The sequence below is a fragment of the Aspergillus uvarum genome (assembly GCF_003184745.1).
Source record: "Aspergillus uvarum CBS 121591 unplaced genomic scaffold BO82scaffold_8, whole genome shotgun sequence".
Classification (NCBI taxonomy): domain Eukaryota; kingdom Fungi; phylum Ascomycota; class Eurotiomycetes; order Eurotiales; family Aspergillaceae; genus Aspergillus; species Aspergillus uvarum.
In genome coordinates this window covers 73934-97208 of record NW_020291305.1, presented here as the reverse complement: position 1 = coordinate 97208, position 23275 = coordinate 73934, and the positions used below count along the sequence as shown (strand labels likewise).

The following is a 23275-nucleotide window of genomic DNA, read 5'->3' as shown; positions in this document are numbered from 1 at the left end:
AGAGCATACTAGGCAAAAGATTGAAACCGTCTCCCCGAAAAAAAGTTAAAGGCGGGCATCAACTGGGGACGCGCTCACCGCCTTCGGGGCCACGCGCGGATTTTTGGGTTTGTTTGTGTACGGCGGCTACTGACCGCCTTTGGCTTCCCCACCAGCAGGGATGAATGAAAAGACGACAGTTCAGTCGATTCATTCCTCGCTACTCCAACAGGTAAGGTAAGTTCCAGGGTAAGTAGGTAAGTAAAGTCGACATTCGATTGAAGTGCCAGGCCAAACCAATTCTCTTCTCGACCCCCCAGATCGGCTCCTTTCTTCCTATCCCTTTCAGCCCGTGCACCTCACGAGGCCCTTCTCCTCCCTCCCTCGCCGTTGCTTGACGCCAACCATTGTTTTCTCTTTCTTCCCTCCCCCGGCAACAGGAACGCCGTCGCCGTGCAGTGCAGTGCACACACACACTCCTGTTTCCTGTACCCCGCGTGTCGGTGGGCTTGACCACAGCTTGACGGTGTCTCACCTCTTGGATTTCGAATTTATCGTTATAGAATCACTGTGTGGGAAACCAGTTTGTCGAAACGGGTCAGTTTACTGCCAACAATGGAGAACTATCAGAAGATCGAGAAAATCGGAGAGGGTATGTGGTCCCACAAGTTGTCCTCAATCATACTTCTGCACCTTCAGCTTCTTATCTTGGCGGAGAATACCCCTACTGGGTCGATGTCTAATATTTCTGGTTGTGCAATGCAGGAACCTACGGTGTCGTTTACAAAGCCCGTGAGCTCACTCATCCCAACCGAATCGTCGCCCTGAAGAAGATCCGATTAGAGGCCGAGGATGAGGGTGTTCCAAGCACCGCTATCCGGGAGATCTCTCTGCTGAAGGAGATGAACGACCCCAACATTGTCCGACTGCTGAACATCGTGCACGCCGACGGCCACAAGCTTTACCTCGTCTTCGAGTTCCTCGACCTGGACCTGAAGAAATACATGGAGGCTCTTCCCGTGAGCGAGGGTGGACGTGGGAAGGCCCTGCCGGAAGGTTCTGCGCTGAGCAAGAACATGGGACTGGGCGATGCCATGGTCAAGAAGTTCATGGCTCAGCTGGTGGAAGGCATTCGCTACTGCCACAGCCACCGCATCCTGCACCGTGATCTCAAGCCTCAGAACCTGTTGATTGACCGCGACGGAAACCTCAAGCTTGCTGATTTTGGTCTGGCTCGGGCGTTTGGTGTTCCTCTCAGAACCTACACACACGAGGTATTCTACGACCTTCCGTACATGTCATGCTTCGACTTTCTAACCTTGACTTTCCTCTTGATTAGGTTGTGACTCTGTGGTACCGCTCCCCTGAGATCCTTCTGGGTGGACGCCAATACTCCACTGGTGTTGATATGTGGTCGTGCGGTGCCATCTTCGCGGAGATGTGCACTCGTAAGCCGTTATTCCCTGGTGACTCGGAGATCGACGAGATCTTCAAGATTTTCCGGTATGTCTGCCCCTCCCCAAAAAGCAGGACATCATGACGTAGCTCAGTTGCTTACCATTCCCTCCTCAACAGTCTTCTCGGTACCCCTGACGAGGCCGCTTGGCCCGGAGTCACCTCTTTCCCTGACTTCAAAGCCACGTTCCCCAAGTGGAAGCGTGACGAAAGCCGTGCTCTGGTTCCTGGACTTGAGGAGGATGGTCTGGACCTTCTCGATGCCTTTCTCGAGTACGATCCTGCCCGGCGTATCTCCGCCAAGCAGGCTTGCATGCACCCCTACTTCGCCAATGGCAGCTCATTTTACTCCGGTCGCACCCGGACAACGACAAGAAACGGTTTCCACTAAATAAGCCGTGCCCGCACATTACCACGATCATGTTTCAGGCATGTATGCAATGCGGACGACCGTGGCAGGTGCAATGATGCACAGTGGCATGGACAGCACCGCGGTTTCTGCATCTATCCCCCTCAAGGCTGAGTCCTGTCCGCGTCGCTGCTACAGTCCGCTCTTTCCTCACATTTCTCATCGTCGTTTTCTGCTTCTGTTACCATGGCGTTGTTTGTGGAGTGATCCGGCAGGAACGAGAATAGGTTACTGGATATCGCAAGGAGTATTTTGACTAACGCGTACATACCCATAATTGAGTAAATGGAGAAAAAGAAAGCGAGGTCATTCTATAGCAGCAGTGACACTGAATGAACAAAGTTGTTCCTTGTTTCATCAATCATCAATTATCAAGATCTCTTATGAGTAATTCAGAGGAAGAGAGGGTGGAGGTTGTGCTCAGCTACCAAGTCGATAAGGGCACGGGGTGCTCCTTCCATATTGTCGAGACTCCCTTCCCCTCCTCGTCTCAACTGCCTTTCCCCCCCGTCGTCTCTCCTCTCTACCATTCTACCACTACCACGAACGACAAATATCTTGAACCTGACCACAGTTTCTTTTTGTTTGTGTTTTGACTTTCCCTATTTACAGAATCCAGTCTGAGTCCCTATTGTGTCACACACGATGCGGTGCTATCCGAAGTGATAGACATGTGGCTTCCGATCTCCTGCATGGGTGCAAAGGCATGGCTGCACTTGCAGCTGATTTACAGATCGTGGCTTGCTTGCTACACCGAAATGTATTCTCCCAAGGTACTTTCTCTAATGACGCGAATCACAGTGAAAATCCAATGAAAACATGGAAAGAAGCGGTCAAAAACTCAGCCGAAATGAAAAGAGCAGTGAGATTCAGCCGCAGAAGGCTGAGTTTGCAGGTGTTATATTGCTTCCTCGTATCAGCCGGTTTCTGAGGAGGCTCAGCCAGAATGTCAACCCCTCTTCTCCATCAACCCAATCGGAATCATGTCATCCCTTCTGACGTTCAAGATTCCAGCTTACGATGAACGCATCTTGCATTTCGTCCTTGTCCATGGCTCTATACTAAACAAGCCCACAAACCCCCGGCAGCTCCGAAAGGATCAGCACTTGCAAGCGAGATGCACTTCGACTGGACTCGGAGATGCAACCAAGCCCACCCTCCTCATGCACGCTACCCGGACTAATGACCGTTTCTGTCCGTAACCACAACCCGGACATCGGGCCATCACGAGCTGAAATCTTTCACTTATTCTGTTCCGTCAGCATCTTATGCTTAATGTCCCACGTTTTAGATTGGCCCGTCAAAATTCAAGTTTGCATCATTTTACTTTCTGCCGTGCTTACTGGGGGCCAAAAATCCAATGTGAAACGATCGGCGGCTCTGCTATTGAGCTCCCCTTCGGCCTTATCAGTGGTCATTAATTTTACAATGACTGGTGCGCGTGGTTTAACAATACGAGCGCTTGGTAAGCGCTCGGACCTGGGCTCGAACCATTCGACCGGTTCTCTTCCCCTGTCATGCAAGTAAAAGTTCCAATCATGCTTGGCCTGCCTTACGCTTTTTCCGGGCTGAGGCTGTGTGGAGACCCTCGTGGATTCAATTTGATATGGTCAACGACGACCAGTGGGCTTGAGCCCGGCCTTTATGGGGTTTATAAGAGTTCGGGCGGCCACCGGTTCTGGGGAACTGTTTCACCCTCGAACAACCTTGAGTGTTCCATGCATTGGGCCCGTTCTTGTTCTTGTAAATTGATTTTGTTGATGATCTACTGCGCAAATGGATTGTGAAGACCATACCGATATGGCATATACTCCCCCGCTCTCATCACGCTCCGGGAGCAGGATGCGAACGAAGACCCACCAACCGCCCCAGGAAACCGTCAAGCAATTTTGGGATGACTTCAACTCCAAGTTTCCGGGGCTGGTCAATACTGTATTGCCGGATAATCCGTATGCGCGCACAAAGGCTGCGAGGACACCCAAGGGGGTGATCCAAGCTCAGGTGGCCGGAAAGTCCTATGAACAAGCACGGAAAGAGTGTCGACGTTCAGTTGAGCGCATTGCTAGGGAATGCGAGCGGCTTAATCAGAAGTACTCTGATCCGCATTTCGATATCGCCGCCGATCTCAAGCGTGGAAGGAGGAACTATCTTGATGGACTGATGGACAAAAGCCTGGAGATGCGGCCAAGGGGCGTAAAGAGGGTCACGGTGAGTTTGGGAAAATGAAGCAGGCAAACGTGAGGTGGTTAGTCGAATTATGCTCATAAAATCTTTCCATTATTAGGAAATCTTTGAGAAACCGCAGTTCTATGTCAACGGACCTACTGCTTCTGATGTACGCCAAGGTCGCGACGGCGACTGTTGGTTGATGGCTGCGTTGTGTACGATGGGCAACAAGCCTGGCTTGATTGAAGATGTCTGTGTTGCTCGAAATGAGAAGGTTGGAGTATACGGATTTGTGTTCTACAGAGGTGAGGCGATCCGGCTCGGCAGATTTGATGAAACACTGACATCCTGTAGATGGAGACTGGCAGCAGTGTATTGTGGACGATAAGCTGTATCTGCGGGCAGCTGACTATGACGAATCCGTGGATGAGCGGCCAATTTGGGACGACATCAACAGGAAAGACACCGAAGAAGAGTACCGCAAAGCCTGGCAGACGGGCTCTCGAGCTTTGTACTTCGCTCAATGCGTGGATGAGAATGAGACATGGCTGCCCTTGCTTGAGAAAGCCTATGCCAAAGCTCATGGGGATTACTCTGCAATCGAGGGTGGGTTTGTGGGGTAAGACACATATACATTTCGTCTGGAGTGCAGGTGCTAATGTCTTCTGCAATACAGCGAGGCCCTTGAGGACTTGACGGGTGGAGTCACCTCGGATATACTCTCCAGTAACATCTTAGACAAAGACCGGTTCTGGAATGAGGAGCTCATGAAGGTCAACAAGGAGTTCCTCTTCGGCTGTGGCTGCGGTCTGTTCTCCAACTGGCTGGACCCGGGCTACCGAGGGCCTCCCAGAGACAGGAAGGGGATTTCGGAGAACCACTCCTATTCCATCATGGAGGCGCGGGAAGTCGACGGACAACGCTTGCTGCGGCTACGGTAGGTGCTACTGATGTCTTCTTTGCAAGCGAGAATGCTAAATCGAAGCTAGAAACCCGTGGGGCAAAAAGGAATGGAATGGCCCCTGGAGCGACGGCTCTGAACAATGGACGCCCGAGTGGATGGCGAAATTAGGGCATAAGTTCGGCAACGATGGGGTAGGCCTCTCGAATGAAATTCCAGTATTGAGACAGCGTAGCATGCTGACGAAATTGCAGTTCTTCTGGATCTCATATGACGACTTTCTCAAGAAGTACCAGCACTTTGACCGAACTCGCCTTTTTAATGATGACTGGACAGTTACTCAACAATGGACAACATTAAATGTTTCGTGGTCTGCCGACTATCACAACACCAAATTCGTCATCAACGTGAGCAAAGGTGGACCCGTCGTTATCGTTCTCTCACAGGTATGCTCTAAATGGTTCTGTGCTCTTTTTCCCAGTGTGATAGGTGACTGATTGGAACACTTAGCTCGACGACCGTTACTACAAAGGACTAGCCGGTGAATACGACTTCGTCCTCAAGTTCCGGTTGCAAAAGGAAGGCGAGGACGACTATTTTGTGCGCAGCCACAGCAGCGATCTCATGTACCGCGGCGTGAACGTCGAAGTCGACCTCGAGCCCGGCCGCTACCATGTCCTTATGAAAGTCACGGCCTACCGCGACAACGAGAAGATGCCCACCGAGGACGTGGTGCGCAGCCTTGCGCCCACCCAACGGGAGAAGCTGGTGCAGATCGGCCTCTCGTACGACCTGGCCCATGCGAAGGGCATCGTGCCCGAGACGGAGAATGAAAAACGAGCCCGCGAAGAGCGTGAAGAGCGGCAGCGGGCAGCCGAACGGAGGAAGCTCCGCGAGGAGACCAAGAAGCGACTGCAGAAGCAGTGGATCCGCGACCGCAAGCGCGAGGCACGACGACACAGACGCGATGAGCGACTCGCCGAAGAGGCTGCGCGGGGGGCCTCCTGCCACAAGGATTCCGACGCGGCGGGAGACACTTATGCTGACCATGATTATGACCATGTCTCCGAAGCAAAGGCAAAACCAACGGAGAACGGCTCGATCCCCACGATCCAGGTCAGCAGCTCTCATGTCGTCAACGGCCACGATCACCCGAGGGGCCGGGTCTCCCTCTCGATCCGCGACAAGCGCGCTCCGGTCCACACCTCCAATCCGGATCTGAAGTACCTCGAGGGGTTCGAGTTCGATTCCGATCTTGACATGCCCCCTGAGGAGCCGGCCGTGGAACCAAGGACCCCTGCCCGTACCTTGTCGTGCAGTAGCGAGGTGGATGCGAACGGAGATCCGTGGAATGCCGTCTGCGTGGTGGGTTTGCGGGTCTACTCGAAGGACTCGGAGCTGTCGCTGGAGGTTCTCCGTCCTGTTCCCGAGGATGAAACGGAGGCGTGTCTGGACATGGATGATCCGGCCGTCAGTGCGACTTCAGACAAACAGCCTCGGATTCTGTCTGGTATTTAAGGCATCGGGAGGTGGGGGTTGGCTCAGTTGCTCAGTGCAGAGTAAGGGAGGCCTGAACTCTCTTATCGGTTCAATACTTCTTCAAAGAATAGATACTTTCTCCAGAGCTTGTTCGAACAATTACTTTTCTCCATTCTTCTATATATGTAGCTCCTATATCAATTTCCGAATCAATCATCGACCCAAACATTGCAGCCAAGACGATGCTCGTTTCCCAGTAAGAAACCAAAAAGATTGATACGACGTATGAATGAATATATGGCAAAATTTCCCCCACACACAAAGCCCCTAGAAGAACATATACAGAAAAGCAAATCGACAATGCAAGGAAATCATATCCAACTTCCCCCAGACGAAAGATACCATACTCAACAGCTCACACCCTCTCCCACGCCTGGCCCCCCATAGCCACCAAGCGATTGAACAACTGATCCCTCGCCTTCATCCCAGTGACATGATACGTCTGGCCCTCCTCAGGCCCGCAGACCACCAACCCATCCACCGACTCTTTGCTCCCTGCCGCCAACTCCACGATCAACTTCCCCTTCCACCCCAGCCCTTCCGTCTTCCTGAGACCTCGGATTTGGGCGATGGGAATCTGGAACAGCACCGTCCCTTTCTTCTGATGCTCGAGTCGGTGGTCGTCCAGGGTGGCGGAGTGAAGGGTGCTGAAGTAGAGGATTGGAGATGGGTTCAAATTCTCCCTGTTTTCTTCTTCTGGCTGAGCGGTTGAGGCCTCGTTTTCTGAGGGGATGGATGGGGACGGGGAAGGGGAGTCGATGACCAATGTGCCGCGCTTACGCTCGAACTTCGCGTCGAAGGTGTCGGGACCGGAGGTCTCCCATTCCCAATTGCGGCGGTGCATGGTGAGCAGAAGTCGTCTGGTGCCCTGGGTGGCGCCTGCAATTGCCATGGCCTGGTTGAATGCGGAGTGGCCTTTTGTGGCAAGCGTGATTGTCGTCCGGAGGATGCGGAGCAGGCGGGGCAAGAATCTCCTGCGCCTCGAGGTGGGGGGCACGGAGGTGGATGTAGTGGTGGTGGTGGTAGCAGTGGCGGTTGTGGTGAGGCTGGTTGAGCTGGCCGCTGCTGCTGCAGTGGCTGTGATCTTGAGTTTGTCTTTGTAGGTTACCCAAGATGATATGGGGTTGCTGGAGTGGGGTTGTAGAGAGGATGGTGGGGAGGGGAGCGGGGTGTTGTTGGTTTCGCAGAGTCGGAGGAGGGTAAGCGTTAGCTGAGCGTTGGTGGGGATGTCCTTTAGAATGGTTCTGAGTGGGTGGTGTTTTAATTAGCACGTCTGATGATGGCTATTATCCACAGCATACTGTACGTACTCTCGTGGATCCAGGAATTTCTTCCAGTCTGGAATCTTCTCGTTAAGGTAGTTCATGGAGTATTGGTGCATGGGACCACCAAAGAAGAAGAAGCCGAGGGTGAAGCTGTTGGTTCTGACAATGAAGTCATTTGTTACGATGGAGGTGAGCAGACAGATTACGAGAAGAACACCGACTAGTTGAATCTGCGCCGTCACAGAGGTGAAGGGCGGCGTCGGGGAAAGGGCGCTGCGTTATGGTCAGTTTGAACGTACTCATATTTCCAGATTGCAGACCGCGTACTTCGAGAACATTTCGTAGATGTCAGTGCCATCGCTGATTACACGCATCGCTTGGGTGGTGGCATTGGCGACCGCCTTTCTCATGGATTTCTTGGTTTCGTCCCCCATCACCGCAGCATCTGGGATGGTATTGACATCTGTGGTCGAGTCGGAAGCAAGCGTCTCTTCTAGACTGTCACCAGTGATTTCCTGGCCATGTCTGCTTGTCGCCGCTTTCACCGCAATCTTAGCAATGCTGTTCATGAGACTATTGGCTTCTTGCTCCGCAGCTTCGCCCTTGTGCTTGCTGGGCTGATCTGTGGCCTGCTGTGGCTGGGTCTTGGGCCCGTTGTCTTCGGGAGTAAGACTAGGAAACAATAGGGGTCGTAGTGACGGAAAAAGAATCAAAGCAGCAAGAAAGAAGGCAATGGCGGGAACGAGGCTACTCCGAAGCCATGCGACGAAATAGGCCTTGAATTTGTCAGTAGTCTATAGGGCGTTGATTCAAACATAGAAAACGTACTACACAAAAAACCGAGGTACGTCGGGGCTCATTCCACGACCGTAACCTGACGACATGAGTATAGAACGTGATTAGTCCTACACAAACAGAGACATAGAGTCTCTCCAGTGTAATCCGCACTTTCTCTGGTGGAAATTGTTCATCTTGGACGGGGTTGAGATCGAGGTCACCCGCACGAGGTTCAGACGTGGCTTGCACATTGTATATTTGCTTGAAGTCATGAGTTGAGCATTGCACTTTCCATGGGTGTGAGTAAGCGTACCTTATTGAAGCGTCGGATCAATAACCACAGATCTTCATCTGGAACACCAGGTACAAGGTCATCCTGGTTTGGTTTAGCGGAGGCTTCGGGCTGTACGCCTGCCATGTCACTGCGGCCGCCGGTTTTGGAGTCTCGACACTTGTATCGTCACCGAGTATTTGCTTTGAGTTCTGCTTTCTTGCCGTCTTTTTTTGGTTCTTAGGATTGCACCTCAGTCGATATACTGTGGAATACGTCGAATTCATGTTGGCGTCATGTTGGCGCGCGGTCCAGGCATCCATAAAGCCACCGGCAATCAATCAGGCGGGGGTGGATATCATTGACATCATTGGCTGAACCAGACGATCAGTGCATGCAGTAGCAGGAACGGGATTTAGCAAGATTGCCTATCATGGTCGCAAAAGGCCATGGTGGAGTAGTTGAGGCCGATGTAAGGAGACCTGGCTATGAGTATCTCTGTCTTTTGCCACAGTATCATATTCGGTAATACTGAGTAGCATAGCCCACCCGATCAAGTCTTCGCTGCTCCTTAGCGTCATCATTGGGGATCCTAGATGCCTAATTGACATGTATTAGCAAATTGGCTTTGAGACCATTGAGACTCGTTCGCATCGAGCTCTCGTAAGAATGTGTGATGTCGGTCTCTCTGAGGATACAGAATGGAGACGACAATTGTTTACCTCAGCTGGAGATGGAGCGAGGATGAGGGTGACTTCCGAATTAGGAAATAACCTCAGACCTGGGCTCACTTCCCAAAATGGTTAGCGTTTGGGGTCTTCCCTGTGGCTGCCGACCGAATCCCCATCAACATAACAATGCTTAGTCCATTTCTCAGCTCCATCCTTCATCTCGCGCCTGGTAAGATTTAGGGTGCTATGCGCCACCTCTTATTCTCACTACCAGGGCTTGCCTCAGTGAGGAGCTACACCGCCGTCTTTGGGTGGCGACCTCGATCTACCCGTTCGTTCTGCAGCAGCGCGCAACTCGCGTCATCGACGTATAGCAACTATGCCGTTGTTATCCCGGTAGGGAATAGTGGGCAGATTACATTACAGTAAAGTCAACACCAACTATGTCACGAATAGAACTCTTCAGAAAGCTGACTGTACGACATAGAATAACTCATCCAGATGAATTGCCGCTTCAGAATGGGAGTGTGATCATCCATCTGCCTCCAGGACCATTGTTCACGCAACCTGAGATTGCTGAACGCGAGACATATGAAACCTCCAAGCAATGTGACCATGGCGCAATCTCCTCTGGGAAAAGCGCCACCAGCTTGTCGCTGGCGCAAGATCTCGCATCTAGCACTCTCTCGACCATAGTAACCATTAATTATCGGCTGGGCTATTCTCCATCCCCATCTCGAGAAGCGCAAAAGCCCGCATCAAATTCTGTGGCAGATGCACCAACTAGCGCAGAACCAGCATCGCCAGAAAAGGTTCTTCATCAATACCCAACTCCAGTACATGACACCCTCGCAGGCTTCGATTGGATCCACCAATACCTACGGCCGAAGCGCCTCGGAGTCATCGGCGCGCACATCGGCGGCTCGCTAGCCATAATGCTTTCCCTTACAGAAGCACAATCCATCCATGCTGTCGCAGCACTCGAACCAGTCTGCGACTGGACTGGCCTCGACGAGCATTGTCTACTTACTATGCCTGATGCCACAGATTCGAGTCCGGCAACGATGTCGACGGCAGCCCCAGCAGCCGACGCCAAAACTCCGAAGAAGCGAACCTCAGTGGGCCGAACTAATACGCCACCCACCGCACCGCACGACTTGATCCCCCTCCTCAAAGCCCGACGATTATACTTCACAGCTTCAGAACGATACTTCGATGCTTTCGCCTCCCCTATTCTTTTCCTCCGCTCTGCGGGGAAAGACGTTCCCCGTACATTCCCCGAGTATTTGATAGGACCGGAATACCCGATTCCCGTTCTGCAGCCGAAGACATCGCAGGAAATCTTTGAGGAAAGCATCTACAAATACTACCCCTCGTTATCGGACAGCAGTATGTCGGCATTATCAGCACACTCGGAGAGCCCAACTACGTCACCCCCACTCTCGCCCATGCTGGCATACCTCAGCCAGAAGGCCGCCGCTGCCGCCGCCGCCGCTGCCACCGCCGAAGAAGAATATAGGGACGACGAGGAAACAAACCAGACCGCCATCCGTCGCAGAAAGTCGGTCTCGCGATGGCCGCCGTACGGACTCGATTACGGAATTAGCGGTCCGGCGGTGTTGAACCACCCAAACCGAGGAGTCAAGCGCTTGGATGTGACGCTACCGTGGGTAAGGGTATTCGCTCGCGGTGAGGCCGTCAAGAACGCAGAGCCAGGAGTCCCGGCCCCGGCCCCGGTCAAGAAGATCTTAGCGAAGCGGAAATCCACCGTGGCTAGACGCAAAACTCACACGGAGCGTGTCCTAGCGCAACAGGCGGTCGATATGGTGGACATTATGCAGCGGGCTTGTTTTTGGGGCCGGGAGAAGGGGTTTGGGGAGAGCAGAGTCACGCTTGTGAGGGTTGGGGAGGGGACGTGGCCCACCTCTGCGGAGAGATATGCTGGGGAATGGCTGCGGGACGTGATGATGGAGATTGATAATGCTGAATCATGATTTACCTCATGCATACCCACCGAAAATCGGAACGGCGCGGGTATCTTGGGCCATTGATGGGCCTCAAGAGATTATGGACCCAAGGAAGTCTACTACTGATTATGTCACCTATTCATTGGTGAGATATCAACATCAGAACATGCACATGTCATAGCTTTTTTTTCTCGCAGAATACAGTCCTAGTCAGAAGGAATTAATGCACACATTAATCTGACGCCGGGGTGACGCTGCAACGCTAATTCAAACCAGTGGTACATCGGCAGCCTTGAGTGCCTCGTTCTGGACCACCTCGACCCAGTATCCATCCGGGTCGAGGACGAAAGCCACATTCCTCATGCGGCCATCCGTAAGACGCTTCTTCCAGTTGACATTCAACTTCTCGAAGCGGTCACAAGCGGCATTCAAGTCATCAACGGAGACACCTTGGGGCAGGCAAGCATTAGCAACAATTCGCCGGTAGAGTTCAGGGCAGACGGTGACTTACAGATGTGACCGAAGCCCTGAGGCTCGGTGTTGCCGTCGTGGTAGACCGGACCCTCCTGCTTCTCGGTGCCGTAGTTCCAGGTGAGCTCGAGGAGGCCCTCCCACTCGGCAACGGGGTTCTTGGCGTCCTTCTTGAGCTCCGGGTTGGAGGCTGGGTAGCCGAGGAAGTAGAGATTGAAGCCGGCGTCCTTGTTCTCGCTGGTGCGCAGCAGGGTCAGGCCCAGGACCTCCTGGTACCACCGGAGGCTGGCCTCGGCGTCCTTGACGCGGAGCATGGTGTGGTTGAAGCGGTAGCTGGCGGGGTCGGTGGTGGTGCCGCGGTCCTCGTCGTGGCGGCGGATAATCTCGACCCAGTACCCGTCGGGGTCTCGGACGAAGGCGATGTGGCGCATGCGGCCCTCGGTCAGCTTCTTCTGGAACGGATACCCGGCCTCCTCCAGGCGCCGGCAGGCCAGCTCGATGTTGTCGACGGAGATGGCGATATGCCCGAACCCCCGGTGCGGCTCCGTGTTGCCGTTCGCCACGCTGTAGTTGGGGTCCTCCTCCGTGCCGTGGTTGTGCGTCAGCTCCAGCACCCCGTTCCGGTCGGTGAAGTGGCTCGCGCCCCCCTGCAGCGACTGCGGCCCGTTGTACCCCAGGAAGTACAGCGAGAACTTGTTCTCCGGGAAATCAAGCCGTTGCAGCTGGTTGAGACCCAGGAACTGGTAGAACTCCACTAGTAGGACAAGTTCATTAGCCAAGACTGCGCTATCATTTCGGGCTGGAAGGGGGCTCGGGGTAAAAGCAAAATCACGTACGGGATTTCTTCGGGTCCTTGACCCGGATCATGGTGTCTATGGGTTTTCAACCCCCATGACGTCGGTTAGTCTGTTGTTTTGATGTCTGTGACAAGAATCGCGCAGGCCACTACTAACGGTGAAGCTTATACTTGGAAGTATCGGTGGCCATGGTTGCGAGTGATCGGCTGGTTCCTGCAATGATCCCGGACCGGTTAGCATGATTAGCTTAGAGTGAAGTGGGGTTATTGTTCAGATAGTGACAGTCCAGCTTTAAGCTTCGGAGATGGATGGGAAATCCGTACCAGGCACAAGGGGGAATCTAGGAATGAGGACCCGGGAGAAAGAGGAGCGGAAGAATGGAAGGGAGAACATGAATGGAGGGGAGGAAGTTCTGGAAGAGGGGTAGACTGGAAGACAGACGTTCAAGTAATGAGGAGAAAAAAAAGGTGGGGTTTCCGTGTATGACGCTATCTTATTAATCCACTCCCATGATTAGTGAACTCAAATATGAAGCCATCGCGATAAATAATCATGGAAATGAGTAGATGGTCTAATCAAGTGCTGGGAAGATATCTTTAGACTCAGAAGGGCTGTGTTGCCAGTAGTTTGAAACATGGTGGCCTGGGGGGGTGTAGAATGTCAACAAAATACGAAGTACTCCGTAGAGGATTCTTAGATACGCTGAATGGTGTAGGTCGTAGATCCTCTAATAATGAGCACCTCCAGCAGAAAAAGATGCTAAAAGATTCTCGTTCTTGTTTAGAAACAATTCTTACTGCATCAATTGATCTCAATTGACCAGTGCAATCATGATGATGTCCCATCGCTGCGAAGTATTCTTCGAGCTTCTCTTGATAGCTGACAAGGCGGTGACCGAGGGCGGTGACCGAAGGCGGAAAGCTTTCTCCCCACGATAGGGAGAATTCTGCCGGCTGTGTCTCTAGTCTGTCGGTCTGTCGGCTTCGACCTTCTCCACCATCACCTCCTCCTCAACATCTCTCCTTCAACTCAATCCCAAACCATTGCGGTGCACAATTCTTTGCATTTCCCTGCCTGTCTTGGCGCATACCCATCAGATACATCACAATAAGGTTTGTGGCTCTGCTCTGCTCTTCATCTCCCTTCTCCCGTCTCTCTCCGTTTGCCTTATCGAATCCTCTGGGATCATCCTTTGCCAGATGATCATCGCATACGCGGCAGACGTTGCTTCTCATGCTTGTTGGCCACCTGAACAGCCACGCCCTTAAACTCTCTTCCTTGTTCTTTTTCTCTTCTCGCTTGTCTTTGCCTTGCCTACGATGCTGCTGCTTCGTGTTCTCGCATTTGCCTGTTATGCTGGCCATGCACCTGGGGCCGTCATTCCTCCCTGAGACATGCGCCCCCCCCCCCCCCCCGCGGCTCACTTCCCCGGGTTCTGGAACGTCATTGCGCACCGACCGGCTGCTTATGACTACCATAATGTTCTATATGCAAAGAAAGTCCGGGCCTACCCACGAGCTGTTTGCCTAGTGTCAGCCTGGAGCGAACCAGAGCATCTTGGATCCCTCGCATATCACTTGTACCACCCCCCTAGAGCCTTGTCCCCCAAAACATCGAGCGCTGGGTTTGAACAGCAACCTCTTCTCTTTCTGTTACATCCATCCCCAATAGAAATTCTGTTCCATCACTGCTCCAGAGAAATTATGGCTGAATTCAAGCAACCAGTCCGACCGGACTACCCTAGTCAGAAGCCCAGCGCTCTGCCCGAACCCCCGTACCGTCCATACTGGGAACGAAGCTCAATCCAATACGCTCAAGATCTCCTTGGGTACTCAGAGGACCCGATAGAATACGACCACAACGACCGCGACTATTGGGACAACTGCTTCTTCTTCCCGGAGGACTGTTCTTGGTCCCCGCCGAAAGACTGGACCATCGAGGAACATATCAGCAGTAGCAGCAGCAACACCGCACCAGAAGCTTGCCACGAGCCGTCCACGGACGACACAATCGCCATGATTCCCGGACTTCCCGATATCAAGATGTTAGATGCAGAGGCCCTCAGTGACCTGCTAGAAGACAACCTCTCACCTCCCGAAATCACGTCGATAATGTGTGTACATACATCCGTCCGCTGCAAGAAACCTACCGCCAATAGACACCAGCTAACCACACATACTCACCAGAGTCTTTTCTACCAACGGTGCCATCTTCGCCTACGCCTCCACTCTCTCATCCCGCCAACTCCGTAATCTAAGCGCCACCTACGGCGCAGCCTACACCTGCTACGCAAAGAATGCCTCAACGGGCAACCTCACCGGCGTGAACCCCGCCAGCCATCCTTCGTCATACGTGACCACTCCCTCCGTATCCCTCGGCGACGTCGGATCGATTGTCTTTGAGCTCGACGACTCAGTAGCCGTCGTCACCCCCATAGCCGACAAGGTCCTCCTGGCCGCCATCGGACCCTCCAAATTGGGCAGCAACAGCGCCCAGGATGCATCCGCCAGCACCACGAACGGTCACACACACGCAACCCCGAACGGCTCCACGCACCACCACCACCACCACCATGCATCAGGCGCAAACACCCCCGACTCCACCTCCAACAACACCCACAATGTCCGCACCTACGCCAGCGTCGTATCATCCAACGCCGGGGGCAGCAGAAGTAACGGCGCCAGCGCTTCAGGTGGTGGTGGCGGCGGCGGCGGTGACACAAGCGACTCGCAAACAGACTCGCACCTCGAGACCCAATACGAGATCGACCGCAGCAGCGACCTTGCCCGTCTCGCCACGCTGAACCTCTCCACTTCCCCGGAGATCCTTCTCGCCTTGGAGTCCAAATCCGCCGCCCTGGGTCGGTTCCTAAGCCAGAAGCTAGAAGACCTAGAAAGTCCGGAGGACTTCTAGAGCCCGTCGCCGTTCCCATGTCTCCCTCCCTCCCCCGTTTTGCCGTTGCCGCTGTACGCCTGATGGCCTTTCAAACCACCATCCCTGAAATTCAGCTGCCCACTCAACCATCCCAGCCTTCTATTCTTCTTTCATACTCTCTGAGCGGGCTCATGATATCATCGTCGTCGTTCATCACCGTCACCGACACCATCTTCCCTTCTCTCCGCTGATACTGTCATCAACCATTGGGACACAGATCGGGCTTTGCGTGACATAAGTTCCAGCATGTACATTCTCTTGTGCATTTTTTCTGATTTATTTATTGTACCCTCGAAGCGTCTTCCATTCATAACTATTTTTACTGTTCAAATACCATCAAGTTCATGAATCAAGTGATTACAATTCTTGTCCTGTTCATGACGAAGGAAATGCTACAGTACATGGAGCACAGAATTGAGGTATCGCTTGTCACCAAGTGGACCAACACATCTCAACTTTCTTTAGCCAAACTAGCATCAATAGCACCATCCAAGGTTCAATACATTAGAAAAAAGTGTTGCAGAGCAGGGGCTTGTCACTGGGTGAGTACAATCAAGCTACGCCCCGTGGCAAATTAGTAGGAAATGAGGAGAAAAGATGGCACTCGAAGATCAGAGGCAAAGGATAACAAAACAGGCCACAAGTCATTTGGTCCTTTGAGAGACCAACATAATTCACCTCTGAATCCGAGCGAAAATAGAAAGCAGCCGACTGTGCATAGATCCCAGGAGAAGATCCGACTAATTACATTAACGAACCGATCAGGCGGTCTTCTCAACAATGGGGGAAGGAGCTTGGGCACCAGCCGCAGTAGCAGTGGTGTTGACGGTGGGCAAAGTGCCGGTACCGCTGGTATCGGTGCGGGTGATACCGGTGGGCCCAGCGCTGGTGGGAGCTGCGCTGGCAGGGGTGATGGGGGTCTGGGCTTGGGTGGCGCCGCCGGCGGAAGCAGCCTCCTTCTCAGCGTAGGCGGGGGGCTGATTCGTGTCAATGGGAGCGGGGGTGATCGGCGACGTGGTGGTGCTGCTGCTAGTGTGCGCCGGACCACGAGTAGCGTCCTTGATGATGGTCCACCATTTCTCGGCCTCGTTTGGGTTGGTGGCCTTGAAGCTCAACTCAGTGTTGGTGTGGAAGGCATTTCCGACCTTGCCTCCAGAGACGTCCTTGCCCTTGACGTTGAACTTGACACCGTCGATGGCACCAATGACGCAGTCGGGGAGGTAGAGGGAAAGTTCAGGGTGCGGGTCCTTGCGAAGGTCATCGTTGTCCTTGAACTCGTGCAGGTAACGAGCGGGGGTCACAACGTAATAGCCGCTGCTGTAGCCCTTAAGCATGGCGCGGGACTTGCGCTCAAGGAGGCCCTCAATGAGGGGTTTGGTGGCACGGTGGTCCTGGTTGGGGAAAGTGATATTGGCGAGAGATCTCGGAGGGGCGTCAGGGTTGACGAGAATATGATCGTTTCGGGTCATGAAGTTGACCCATTCGAAGTCAGGCGGAACGCGCTGTGCAGAGGCAAGGATGTCGCTGTACATGGTCCGGTGGCGGTCGAGCTGGGTAGTCATGTAGACGGTGAACTGCTCCATGGCGGCCTGAACGGTTTGCAGGACATGAGCCTCGAACTGCTGGAAGTTGTTCTGCACCGCAATAATGTCTTGACGGTTATTATTCTCCTCAATGACCTGCTTGTTCAGGCGATGAACAACACCCCGACGCAAGATGTAAGGGTCGTGCGCTGTGTCGATTTTGTTACCGTGGGCCGCATCCAGCGTGGCCGTGTGCTGGGCGAGCAATTCGATATGTTTTTGAGTGACCCCCCGGGCCTTATCGACAGCCTTAGCACCCTTCGCAGCTCCACCCTGGAGCTCTTTGGACTTGGCCTTAATCTCCTTGTGAAGGCGCTCAAGCGTCGGAAGTACGGACCCCTTCAGGTTCTTTTCCGAGTCGAGATACAAGTTCACCATGCCCTGCGGATCTCTTAGCAGCTGTAGTTGATGCGACACGATTCCACGTTCTGGCAGCATACCTGAGTGTTGGACCTGACGTTCTCGAACCATGACGCAACTCCGCCCACACTCTGAGAGAAGTGGTGCCCTTCCCGGAGCGGCTCATTGACAGTCTGCGCAATAATTGCATTTCAATCAGCATCCGACGCCACACAGTTTTCAGGCATAGGCGAAAGTCCCAGCTTCGCGCACCTTCAAGACCTTCTCGAAATCCTTCGCCTGCGACTTCGAGATCTTGGCAGTTGTCGAAACATAGTCCTCCAGGTATCCGCACATGTGCTTCCAAGCTCGAAGACGTTCAAGGAGAAGGTTGGTAGTCTAATGAGCAGTAATAATGATGAGCACAGTCCCCAAAATAGAGTTCCTCGAGGTTTGCGATGGACAATGTCTTATCGCGGCATACCTCATTGCTATCGGAGTCGGGAATGGCCTCGTCGTCACTGCCCGAGGTGCGACGGGTCATGGTGCTCCCAATGGTCGCCGTACGCTCCGGGAGCTTTTGCTCGATGGGACTGGTTGTGGCCGACATTGCTGCTGCAAGTTAGGTTGAATAATGGGTATGGTTCGCAAACACCTGGTGGTCGGAGCGGTCGAGTCGATCGAGGGCAAAGATGACAGGTAAAGGGAAAAATGTCACTGCTGCAGATGCGCAGGAGTGGAGGAGCCGGAAGCGCGATCGGGGACTAGTCGGATGATTAGGGGGGCTTGTCTTCGTCGAGTTCCACGCTGAAGCGGAGGTGGGGCTCCTCTGGTAAGGGACGGGAATAGGAACTGCGAATGTCAGTCACGGCTTCCGGATGACGACGACGAATGGAGAAAGAAAAGGGGGGACAGGACTGGGGCATAAAAATAGAGTCAAATAACATACAGTGCAGTCAGGCTCTCCTGATATGCAGAGATGAGATCAAGAAGCAGAGGATCAAGAGAATAGAAGAGGGGTAGAGGGCGAGTTTATGAGCAGCTCGTCGGTTCGTTGAGAAGAAAGGGGATCGACCGATGAAGTCACCGCCCATGATGGCGCCTGTCGGATGTCGTCGACCCCTCCTTCATTTTTCTTTTGACTTTTCTTTCTCGCTAGGCTTGGACTGTGCTGTACTTACTGTACCTCAGTCAATCCGGACTGGCAGCTCAATTCAGTTGGGCCATCATCGAGATGCAGCTGAGAAAGCCCAGCAGAGATGCATCAGGAACAAGTCTGCAAGCAAGCATGCCAATTGCAGCAGCATCTCATGGGGAAAGTGCAATGGAGATGCCTGAATCCGGCCCCACTTATTCATCACACACCTTTCCAAATCGGGCTGGCAAAGACTGCCGCCCGCACCGCCACCCCATCCCCAAAATGATATCATCCCTCCCTTTGCAGCTTGAGGCATACAAAGAGCACTCTATACCAACAAAAACATATCAACATGACCGGAATGTCTTCGAGAAATCCATTATGGGTTTGAATTAGACCATGACGATAAATTATGTAGTCTCATGGTGTCTTTTTTTTTATGCTTTTAGATACATAATGCAGATATAATATGAACTGCTGCTGATCATGACCGTAACTCGTAAGGTACTCGTCTTCCGAAGAAGATCCAGAGAAGAGATCCAGAGGTAAAGAGGTAAAGAGAAGAGAAGCAAAGAAGATAACGCCAAGTTCTTGTCCGTGATGTCCCAGTCCTTCTATTATTTAATTGCAAACGCCATATATTCCATCTTCCCATCCTTGCGCGCCAGTCCAACCATGCAACATGTGTTTCAGAAGTACCGTCGTGGGAAGATGCTGTAGCCAAGAGACGGTATGTGCGGATTGTATTTCGATGACATGAGCTAGGGTGTAATGCGATGTTTAAAGACGTCCCGCGTCCATTCGTGGTGAATAATTATGTGCGGTTGTAGTATGTTTGATGATAAGCGGGGGGGAGCCGGCCACGCCCAGAATCGTAGTTTTTGCGTGTCTCGTCATGATTTGGAAAGAAGCAGGTTGGCTCGTTGATCACAAGCGACCTGGGTTTACCGGGCGCGAGCTTGAACGAGACGCAAGCGTCGGTCATCATCGTCGTGATGGGGAGCACGAGAGCCAAGAAATCCAGTACGAGTCTGAAGGGAGTCCAAAGAAGGCAGGTATGTGTTGCTCCCACGGCTGCGGATGTAAGCCTGCTGGGGGGACTGGGGAGTGGAAGAGACAACGTCCTCGGCGATCACCGCTTGATAATCCGGCAGCCCAGAGTCGCACGGGCGCACACTGGTACGAACGGCTGTAGAGTAACTAGGGACACGGCTAAGGGTCTCGACCTCGGCGTACTGGGGATGGTAGGGGGTAGCCATGCCGGAGTGAATAGGGTCGTGGTCAATGACTTCATCCGAGGGGCGTCGGGAAAGCTCGGGGCTTGCGGGACTGTGGGAATTTGAACCCGAGCCCCCCGAAGAAGGACCGAAGTAATCGGGAGGTACGCCAAGACGGCGGGTTTCAGTATCTGATTGATGTTCGTGTTCAGGCGGCGAGGGGTGGTTGTGCAGGTTGGCACGAAGGCTTGACAGACGGCTATGCAAGGCAGACGCTGAGATGTCGGTGTTGGTCAAAGCATTCATCGAAGCAAGATTTTCGACAGAGATGTTGCGGCTAAGGGCTCCGAAAGGAGTGCCAGGACCACTCCCCGGTCCCGGTGTTCGGTAACCCGAAGGATCAAGTTCACTGTACAACTGATCGAACTGGTGCTCGCCATATAAGGGAGGGGCTTGTTGAGCGATGTCGCTGATTGCTCTTTGTGCGGACTGAGGGGTCTGATCGATCAGGTTGTTGTTTTCATCGATGGCGAGGTTAGGGGAAATGAAGATAGAGACGGGGAGTGTGGCGCGGAGCTGCTAAAGATTAGAAGGAGATTGTGAGAATTGGGAAAAAACAGATGCATACCTCGCTGACATGACCATCGGGGTTGAGGAGCTGAACACGGAACTTGAGCTTATGGCGGATCTTAATGCCCCGGGTGTCAGTATCCTGCAAGCAGCGAGCCAGAGTCTTCGGGAGGTCCAGATAACGTGTGAACTGGTATCCTTCAGCCATCTCGTCGATAACATCGAGGCCACTCTCTTCGTCAACTTCATGCTCATCATTCAAGATCGTGCGAGTGCTCTTGTAGGTGTTCCGAATCGAATCAGGATCTTCAGGGTTGAGGGTGAGGTCGTGACTCTCAATGAGCTGAGAGACAATCTGGCCGATTCTGAGTCCCTTCAACAAGGGAATGAGCTTGAAGTCCACACGGATGCTGGTCCCAAAGACGACAGCCTTGGTCGGAGTGTTGATGGAATATTCGATCTTGTTGGGCCAAACATTCTCAACCGACTGCGACGATTGCGGGTTAGTGGGCGTCGCAAAGTTTCTTGAGGTGAAGGCTGCTTACCATAGCGTGGGCGAGCTCGAGGGCACTGGCCTCCAGAGTACGAATGATGCGGAGAGGTCTGCGAACGGTAATGTCTTTCATGTATTTGCGACCGATTTCCGCCTTGAAGCGATAGGTGACATAGGTGTCGGTAAGACCTTCAACACTCTCTGGCATTGAACCCTCGAGGACGATGTCGAACGGGTACTCGTAGTTGCCGGCCGGCAGAACTTCGGTTTTGCTCTTACCCGCCTCTCTAAATCGCCACGTCTTCTCATAGAAAACCTTCTCTCTCCAGGACTTTCTACCGCCGCCGGCAGTGGTGGAAGGCAAGTGCCAACTATGAAAAGATTGTCAGTGAGCGAACTCCCGGGATTTGCGACAGTTCGGAAGGCATCACATACCAGACACGAGAGATGCCGGTGAGGTGGAGTCGGATGTGCTTGATGGAGAGAGGTTCAGAGAGACAGAGAAGTAGCTTGCCACTCAAATGAGCACTGGCAGCCTCTTCTTCACCTCCTCGGAAGACAATATAGTCTTCATCTAGACTGTTTGGCGCAAGGGAGGGGCACGTCAGTCACATCGGAGTTGCAGCCGGCATACCGGAGTAAGTGCGATGAAAGTGACTCACCGAATATCGAAGTATTTCGCGTGACTGGCGCCTCCGGCACCGAAGAAGCTGAGAGCCATGACGTCTTATTCTAACAGCTGCTTATTTGCAGCTGTCAGTAGAGCAAACGTAGGCCAGGTAAGACGAGGGTGTAGGTATGTCTGCAAGGTGGGATGGCAGAAAGTGAGTAGTGGGTGGGAGGGGGAGGTAGATGTATTAAATTAGACTTGAAAAAGGGAGGACCCAGGCTGGGAAAATCAAAACGGGAAAATCAAAACGGGAAAAGAAAAAGGGAAAACGATAAAAGAAAAGAGGGAAAAAAAAAACCCGCAATGATGCGACGGGGGGCCGAAAAATAAAAAAAGATTTTAGGAAAAGGAAATCAGAAGAAAAATAAGCCTGGCCGTGATATGCTGGGCTGGCTTCTTTGCACTGCTTGGGACTGCTTAGGAGTGCTGTCCACCGTCCAGATTTGCAAAGCAAAAGTCCAAACGGGGTCAACAACGGGTCCCACAGCCTAAGCAAGGAATTGGTGGTGTGGTGGAGCCTTGAAAGTGCAGCCGTTTCCGTCACTGGGTCCTTTTTCGGAGTCTCGCTCGTGAGGCCGGCTGTGGCAAGGCGGGAACCGTAGTAAAATACCCAACTAGTCCGAGTAGTACGTAGTTTGAAGAATGGATAAATTGGATTGGGGAAGGAGGGCAAATTGAGACTGTGAGCACCGGAGTTGATGCGATCAACTCCAGAGAGAGAAGAAGAAGAAGAAGAGAGAGGTGTGACTAAGCCCGACACTGAACTGTTGTGTCAAACTAAAGATAGAACAGGATGAGATGATGGATGAGATGATGCGATCAAAACTTAGAACGGTTCTGGAATCGCGGTTAGTCAATCGATGATGAAGAAAGACCAACTCTTCTCCACAGAGTCATTCACTGAGGAAGTCTCAAAAGAGTCCATAGAAAATGAAAGGAATTGGCGAGCAAAGGTTGTACCCAGGCAGCAAACAAAGCAGAAATTGTGAATGAAGAAAGGGTAAGGAGATGGAAGGGTCGGATTGATTACCTACCGGAAAAATTGGTCTGCGAGTGCAGGAGCAGAACAATAGCAGAGAGAGGTATGGAGAGTTACTTCGCGCAAGGTAAATCCTAAGCCAAGAGATACCATACAGTAACATCTGCAATCAGCAGGATCCGGAGGACCTTATTAGTCTTATGAGTACTAGGTCTGACCCTGAGAATTTTTCCGTCGCCTGAGATGCTTCGGGGGTGTACGGTAGTCGATCACGTCCTCGTAAGATCAGCCCTAGACGGCTGTCTGGTTTCCGGTGGCCAAGGCTTACACGTAATTCAGGTACAACAGCCACACTGAAGAGTAACGATAGCGACGATCAATATGGCGATAGGGATCAATTATTCCCACTACCTACGGAGGACCTGCGTAGTCTTCTACTGTGGAACGGCAGTCCCTCAGTGTGAGCACGGAGTATCTCAGCTGTATGGGTAGCATACCTCGGGATCATCCTTCCCGCATGATGATACGCGGTCTAGTCTAGTCTCGTTGAGGTAAATCACCTCCCAGTCGCATCTTCCCGCTGCTACTGCCCGCTGCTACTCCCCGACCTCTCTCATCCATGTCTCGAATCCCTTCTGGATATGAGAAGCAGCCAATATCTCTTCTGCTACTGGATCTCATGAG

At 52.8% G+C, this 23275-nt stretch overlaps 8 protein-coding genes across 8 annotated transcripts; 4 read left to right on the top strand and 4 right to left on the bottom strand.

The window, feature by feature from the left end:
* Positions 1–205: 205 nt before the first annotated feature.
* nimX (cyclin-dependent serine/threonine-protein kinase CDC28) lies at positions 206–2200 on the top strand. The gene is made up of 4 exons (XM_025634399.1): positions 206–631; positions 745–1253; positions 1319–1482; positions 1555–2200. The coding sequence occupies exons 1-4, from the start codon at positions 595–597 to the stop codon at positions 1823–1825; spliced, it is 981 nt and encodes a 326-aa protein (XP_025495177.1). The 5' UTR covers positions 206–594; the 3' UTR covers positions 1826–2200.
* A 1273-nt stretch (positions 2201–3473) lies between these two features.
* Positions 3474–6616, top strand: BO82DRAFT_197258 (calpain-like protein). The gene is made up of 7 exons (XM_025630566.1): positions 3474–4051; positions 4128–4314; positions 4364–4628; positions 4686–4946; positions 4999–5104; positions 5165–5356; positions 5421–6616. The coding sequence occupies exons 1-7, from the start codon at positions 3620–3622 to the stop codon at positions 6426–6428; spliced, it is 2451 nt and encodes an 816-aa protein (XP_025495176.1). The 5' UTR covers positions 3474–3619; the 3' UTR covers positions 6429–6616.
* BO82DRAFT_429491 (uncharacterized protein) lies at positions 6564–9306 on the bottom strand. Its single transcript, XM_025640539.1, has 5 exons — positions 8805–9306; positions 8543–8752; positions 8042–8490; positions 7760–7987; positions 6564–7693 (listed from the first exon to the last, which is right to left on the bottom strand). The coding sequence occupies exons 1-5, from the start codon at positions 8907–8909 to the stop codon at positions 6805–6807; spliced, it is 1881 nt and encodes a 626-aa protein (XP_025495175.1). The 5' UTR covers positions 8910–9306; the 3' UTR covers positions 6564–6804.
* A 373-nt stretch (positions 9307–9679) lies between these two features.
* Positions 9680–11427, top strand: BO82DRAFT_275723 (uncharacterized protein; the record flags this gene model as incomplete). The annotated part of the gene is made up of 2 exons (XM_025631126.1): positions 9680–9858; positions 9921–11427. 2 exons carry the CDS (start codon positions 9680–9682, stop codon positions 11425–11427), a joined length of 1686 nt encoding a protein of 561 aa, XP_025495174.1.
* Positions 11428–11565: 138 nt separating this feature from the next.
* BO82DRAFT_351335 (lactoylglutathione lyase GLO1) lies at positions 11566–13091 on the bottom strand. The gene is made up of 5 exons (XM_025634398.1): positions 12992–13091; positions 12825–12881; positions 12708–12743; positions 11912–12625; positions 11566–11849 (listed from the first exon to the last, which is right to left on the bottom strand). Exons 2-5 carry the CDS (start codon positions 12856–12858, stop codon positions 11668–11670), a joined length of 966 nt encoding a protein of 321 aa, XP_025495173.1. The 5' UTR covers positions 12859–12881; positions 12992–13091; the 3' UTR covers positions 11566–11667.
* A 1280-nt stretch (positions 13092–14371) lies between these two features.
* BO82DRAFT_425479 (uncharacterized protein) lies at positions 14372–15960 on the top strand (the record flags this gene model as incomplete). Its single annotated transcript, XM_025640330.1, has 2 exons — positions 14372–14781; positions 14855–15960. 2 exons carry the CDS (start codon positions 14372–14374, stop codon positions 15579–15581), a joined length of 1137 nt encoding a protein of 378 aa, XP_025495172.1. The 3' UTR covers positions 15582–15960.
* A 1-nt stretch (position 15961) lies between these two features.
* Positions 15962–18376, bottom strand: BO82DRAFT_351331 (PH domain protein). The gene is made up of 4 exons (XM_025634397.1): positions 18009–18376; positions 17798–17923; positions 17626–17718; positions 15962–17566 (listed from the first exon to the last, which is right to left on the bottom strand). Exons 1-4 carry the CDS (start codon positions 18132–18134, stop codon positions 16364–16366), a joined length of 1548 nt encoding a protein of 515 aa, XP_025495171.1. The 5' UTR covers positions 18135–18376; the 3' UTR covers positions 15962–16363.
* A 760-nt stretch (positions 18377–19136) lies between these two features.
* BO82DRAFT_351328 (arrestin family protein) lies at positions 19137–21797 on the bottom strand. The gene is made up of 5 exons (XM_025634396.1): positions 21605–21797; positions 21378–21521; positions 20995–21313; positions 20508–20936; positions 19137–20455 (listed from the first exon to the last, which is right to left on the bottom strand). The coding sequence occupies exons 1-5, from the start codon at positions 21661–21663 to the stop codon at positions 19607–19609; spliced, it is 1800 nt and encodes a 599-aa protein (XP_025495170.1). The 5' UTR covers positions 21664–21797; the 3' UTR covers positions 19137–19606.
* Positions 21798–23275: the final 1478 nt, after the last annotated feature.

Coding starts and splice junctions, on each gene's coding strand:
- nimX (XM_025634399.1), top strand. CDS start 595: ATGGAGAACTATCAGAAGATCGAGAAAATCGGAGAGG. Junction 632..744: donor GATCGAGAAAATCGGAGAGG/GTATGTGGTCCC, acceptor TGTGCAATGCAG/GAACCTACGGTGTCGTTTAC. Junction 1,254..1,318: donor TCAGAACCTACACACACGAG/GTATTCTACGAC, acceptor CCTCTTGATTAG/GTTGTGACTCTGTGGTACCG.
- BO82DRAFT_197258 (XM_025630566.1), top strand. CDS start 3,620: ATGGATTGTGAAGACCATACCGATATGGCATATACTCCCCCGCTCTCA. Junction 4,947..4,998: donor CAACGCTTGCTGCGGCTACG/GTAGGTGCTACT, acceptor AATCGAAGCTAG/AAACCCGTGGGGCAAAAAGG. Junction 5,105..5,164: donor ATAAGTTCGGCAACGATGGG/GTAGGCCTCTCG, acceptor ACGAAATTGCAG/TTCTTCTGGATCTCATATGA.
- BO82DRAFT_429491 (XM_025640539.1), bottom strand. CDS start 8,909: ATGGCAGGCGTACAGCCCGAAGCCTCCGCTAAACCAAACCAGGATGAC. Junction 8,491..8,542: donor GTACCTCGGTTTTTTGTGTA/GTACGTTTTCTA, acceptor GACAAATTCAAG/GCCTATTTCGTCGCATGGCT. Junction 7,988..8,041: donor ATCTACGAAATGTTCTCGAA/GTACGCGGTCTG, acceptor ACCATAACGCAG/CGCCCTTTCCCCGACGCCGC.
- BO82DRAFT_351335 (XM_025634398.1), bottom strand. CDS start 12,858: ATGGCCACCGATACTTCCAAGTATAAGCTTCACC. Junction 12,626..12,707: donor CAAGGACCCGAAGAAATCCC/GTACGTGATTTT, acceptor TTGTCCTACTAG/TGGAGTTCTACCAGTTCCTG. Junction 11,850..11,911: donor TCAGGGCTTCGGTCACATCT/GTAAGTCACCGT, acceptor GCCTGCCCCAAG/GTGTCTCCGTTGATGACTTG.
- BO82DRAFT_351331 (XM_025634397.1), bottom strand. CDS start 18,134: ATGTCGGCCACAACCAGTCCCATCGAGCAAAAGCTCCCGGAGCGTACG. Junction 17,924..18,008: donor CCGACTCCGATAGCAATGAG/GTATGCCGCGAT, acceptor ACTGCTCATTAG/ACTACCAACCTTCTCCTTGA. Junction 17,567..17,625: donor ACGTCAGGTCCAACACTCAG/GTATGCTGCCAG, acceptor AGAGATCCGCAG/GGCATGGTGAACTTGTATCT.
- BO82DRAFT_351328 (XM_025634396.1), bottom strand. CDS start 21,663: ATGGCTCTCAGCTTCTTCGGTGCCGGAGGCGCCAGTCACGCGAAATAC. Junction 21,522..21,604: donor GCGAAATACTTCGATATTCG/GTGAGTCACTTT, acceptor TGCGCCAAACAG/TCTAGATGAAGACTATATTG. Junction 20,937..20,994: donor TCGAGCTCGCCCACGCTATG/GTAAGCAGCCTT, acceptor CAATCGTCGCAG/TCGGTTGAGAATGTTTGGCC.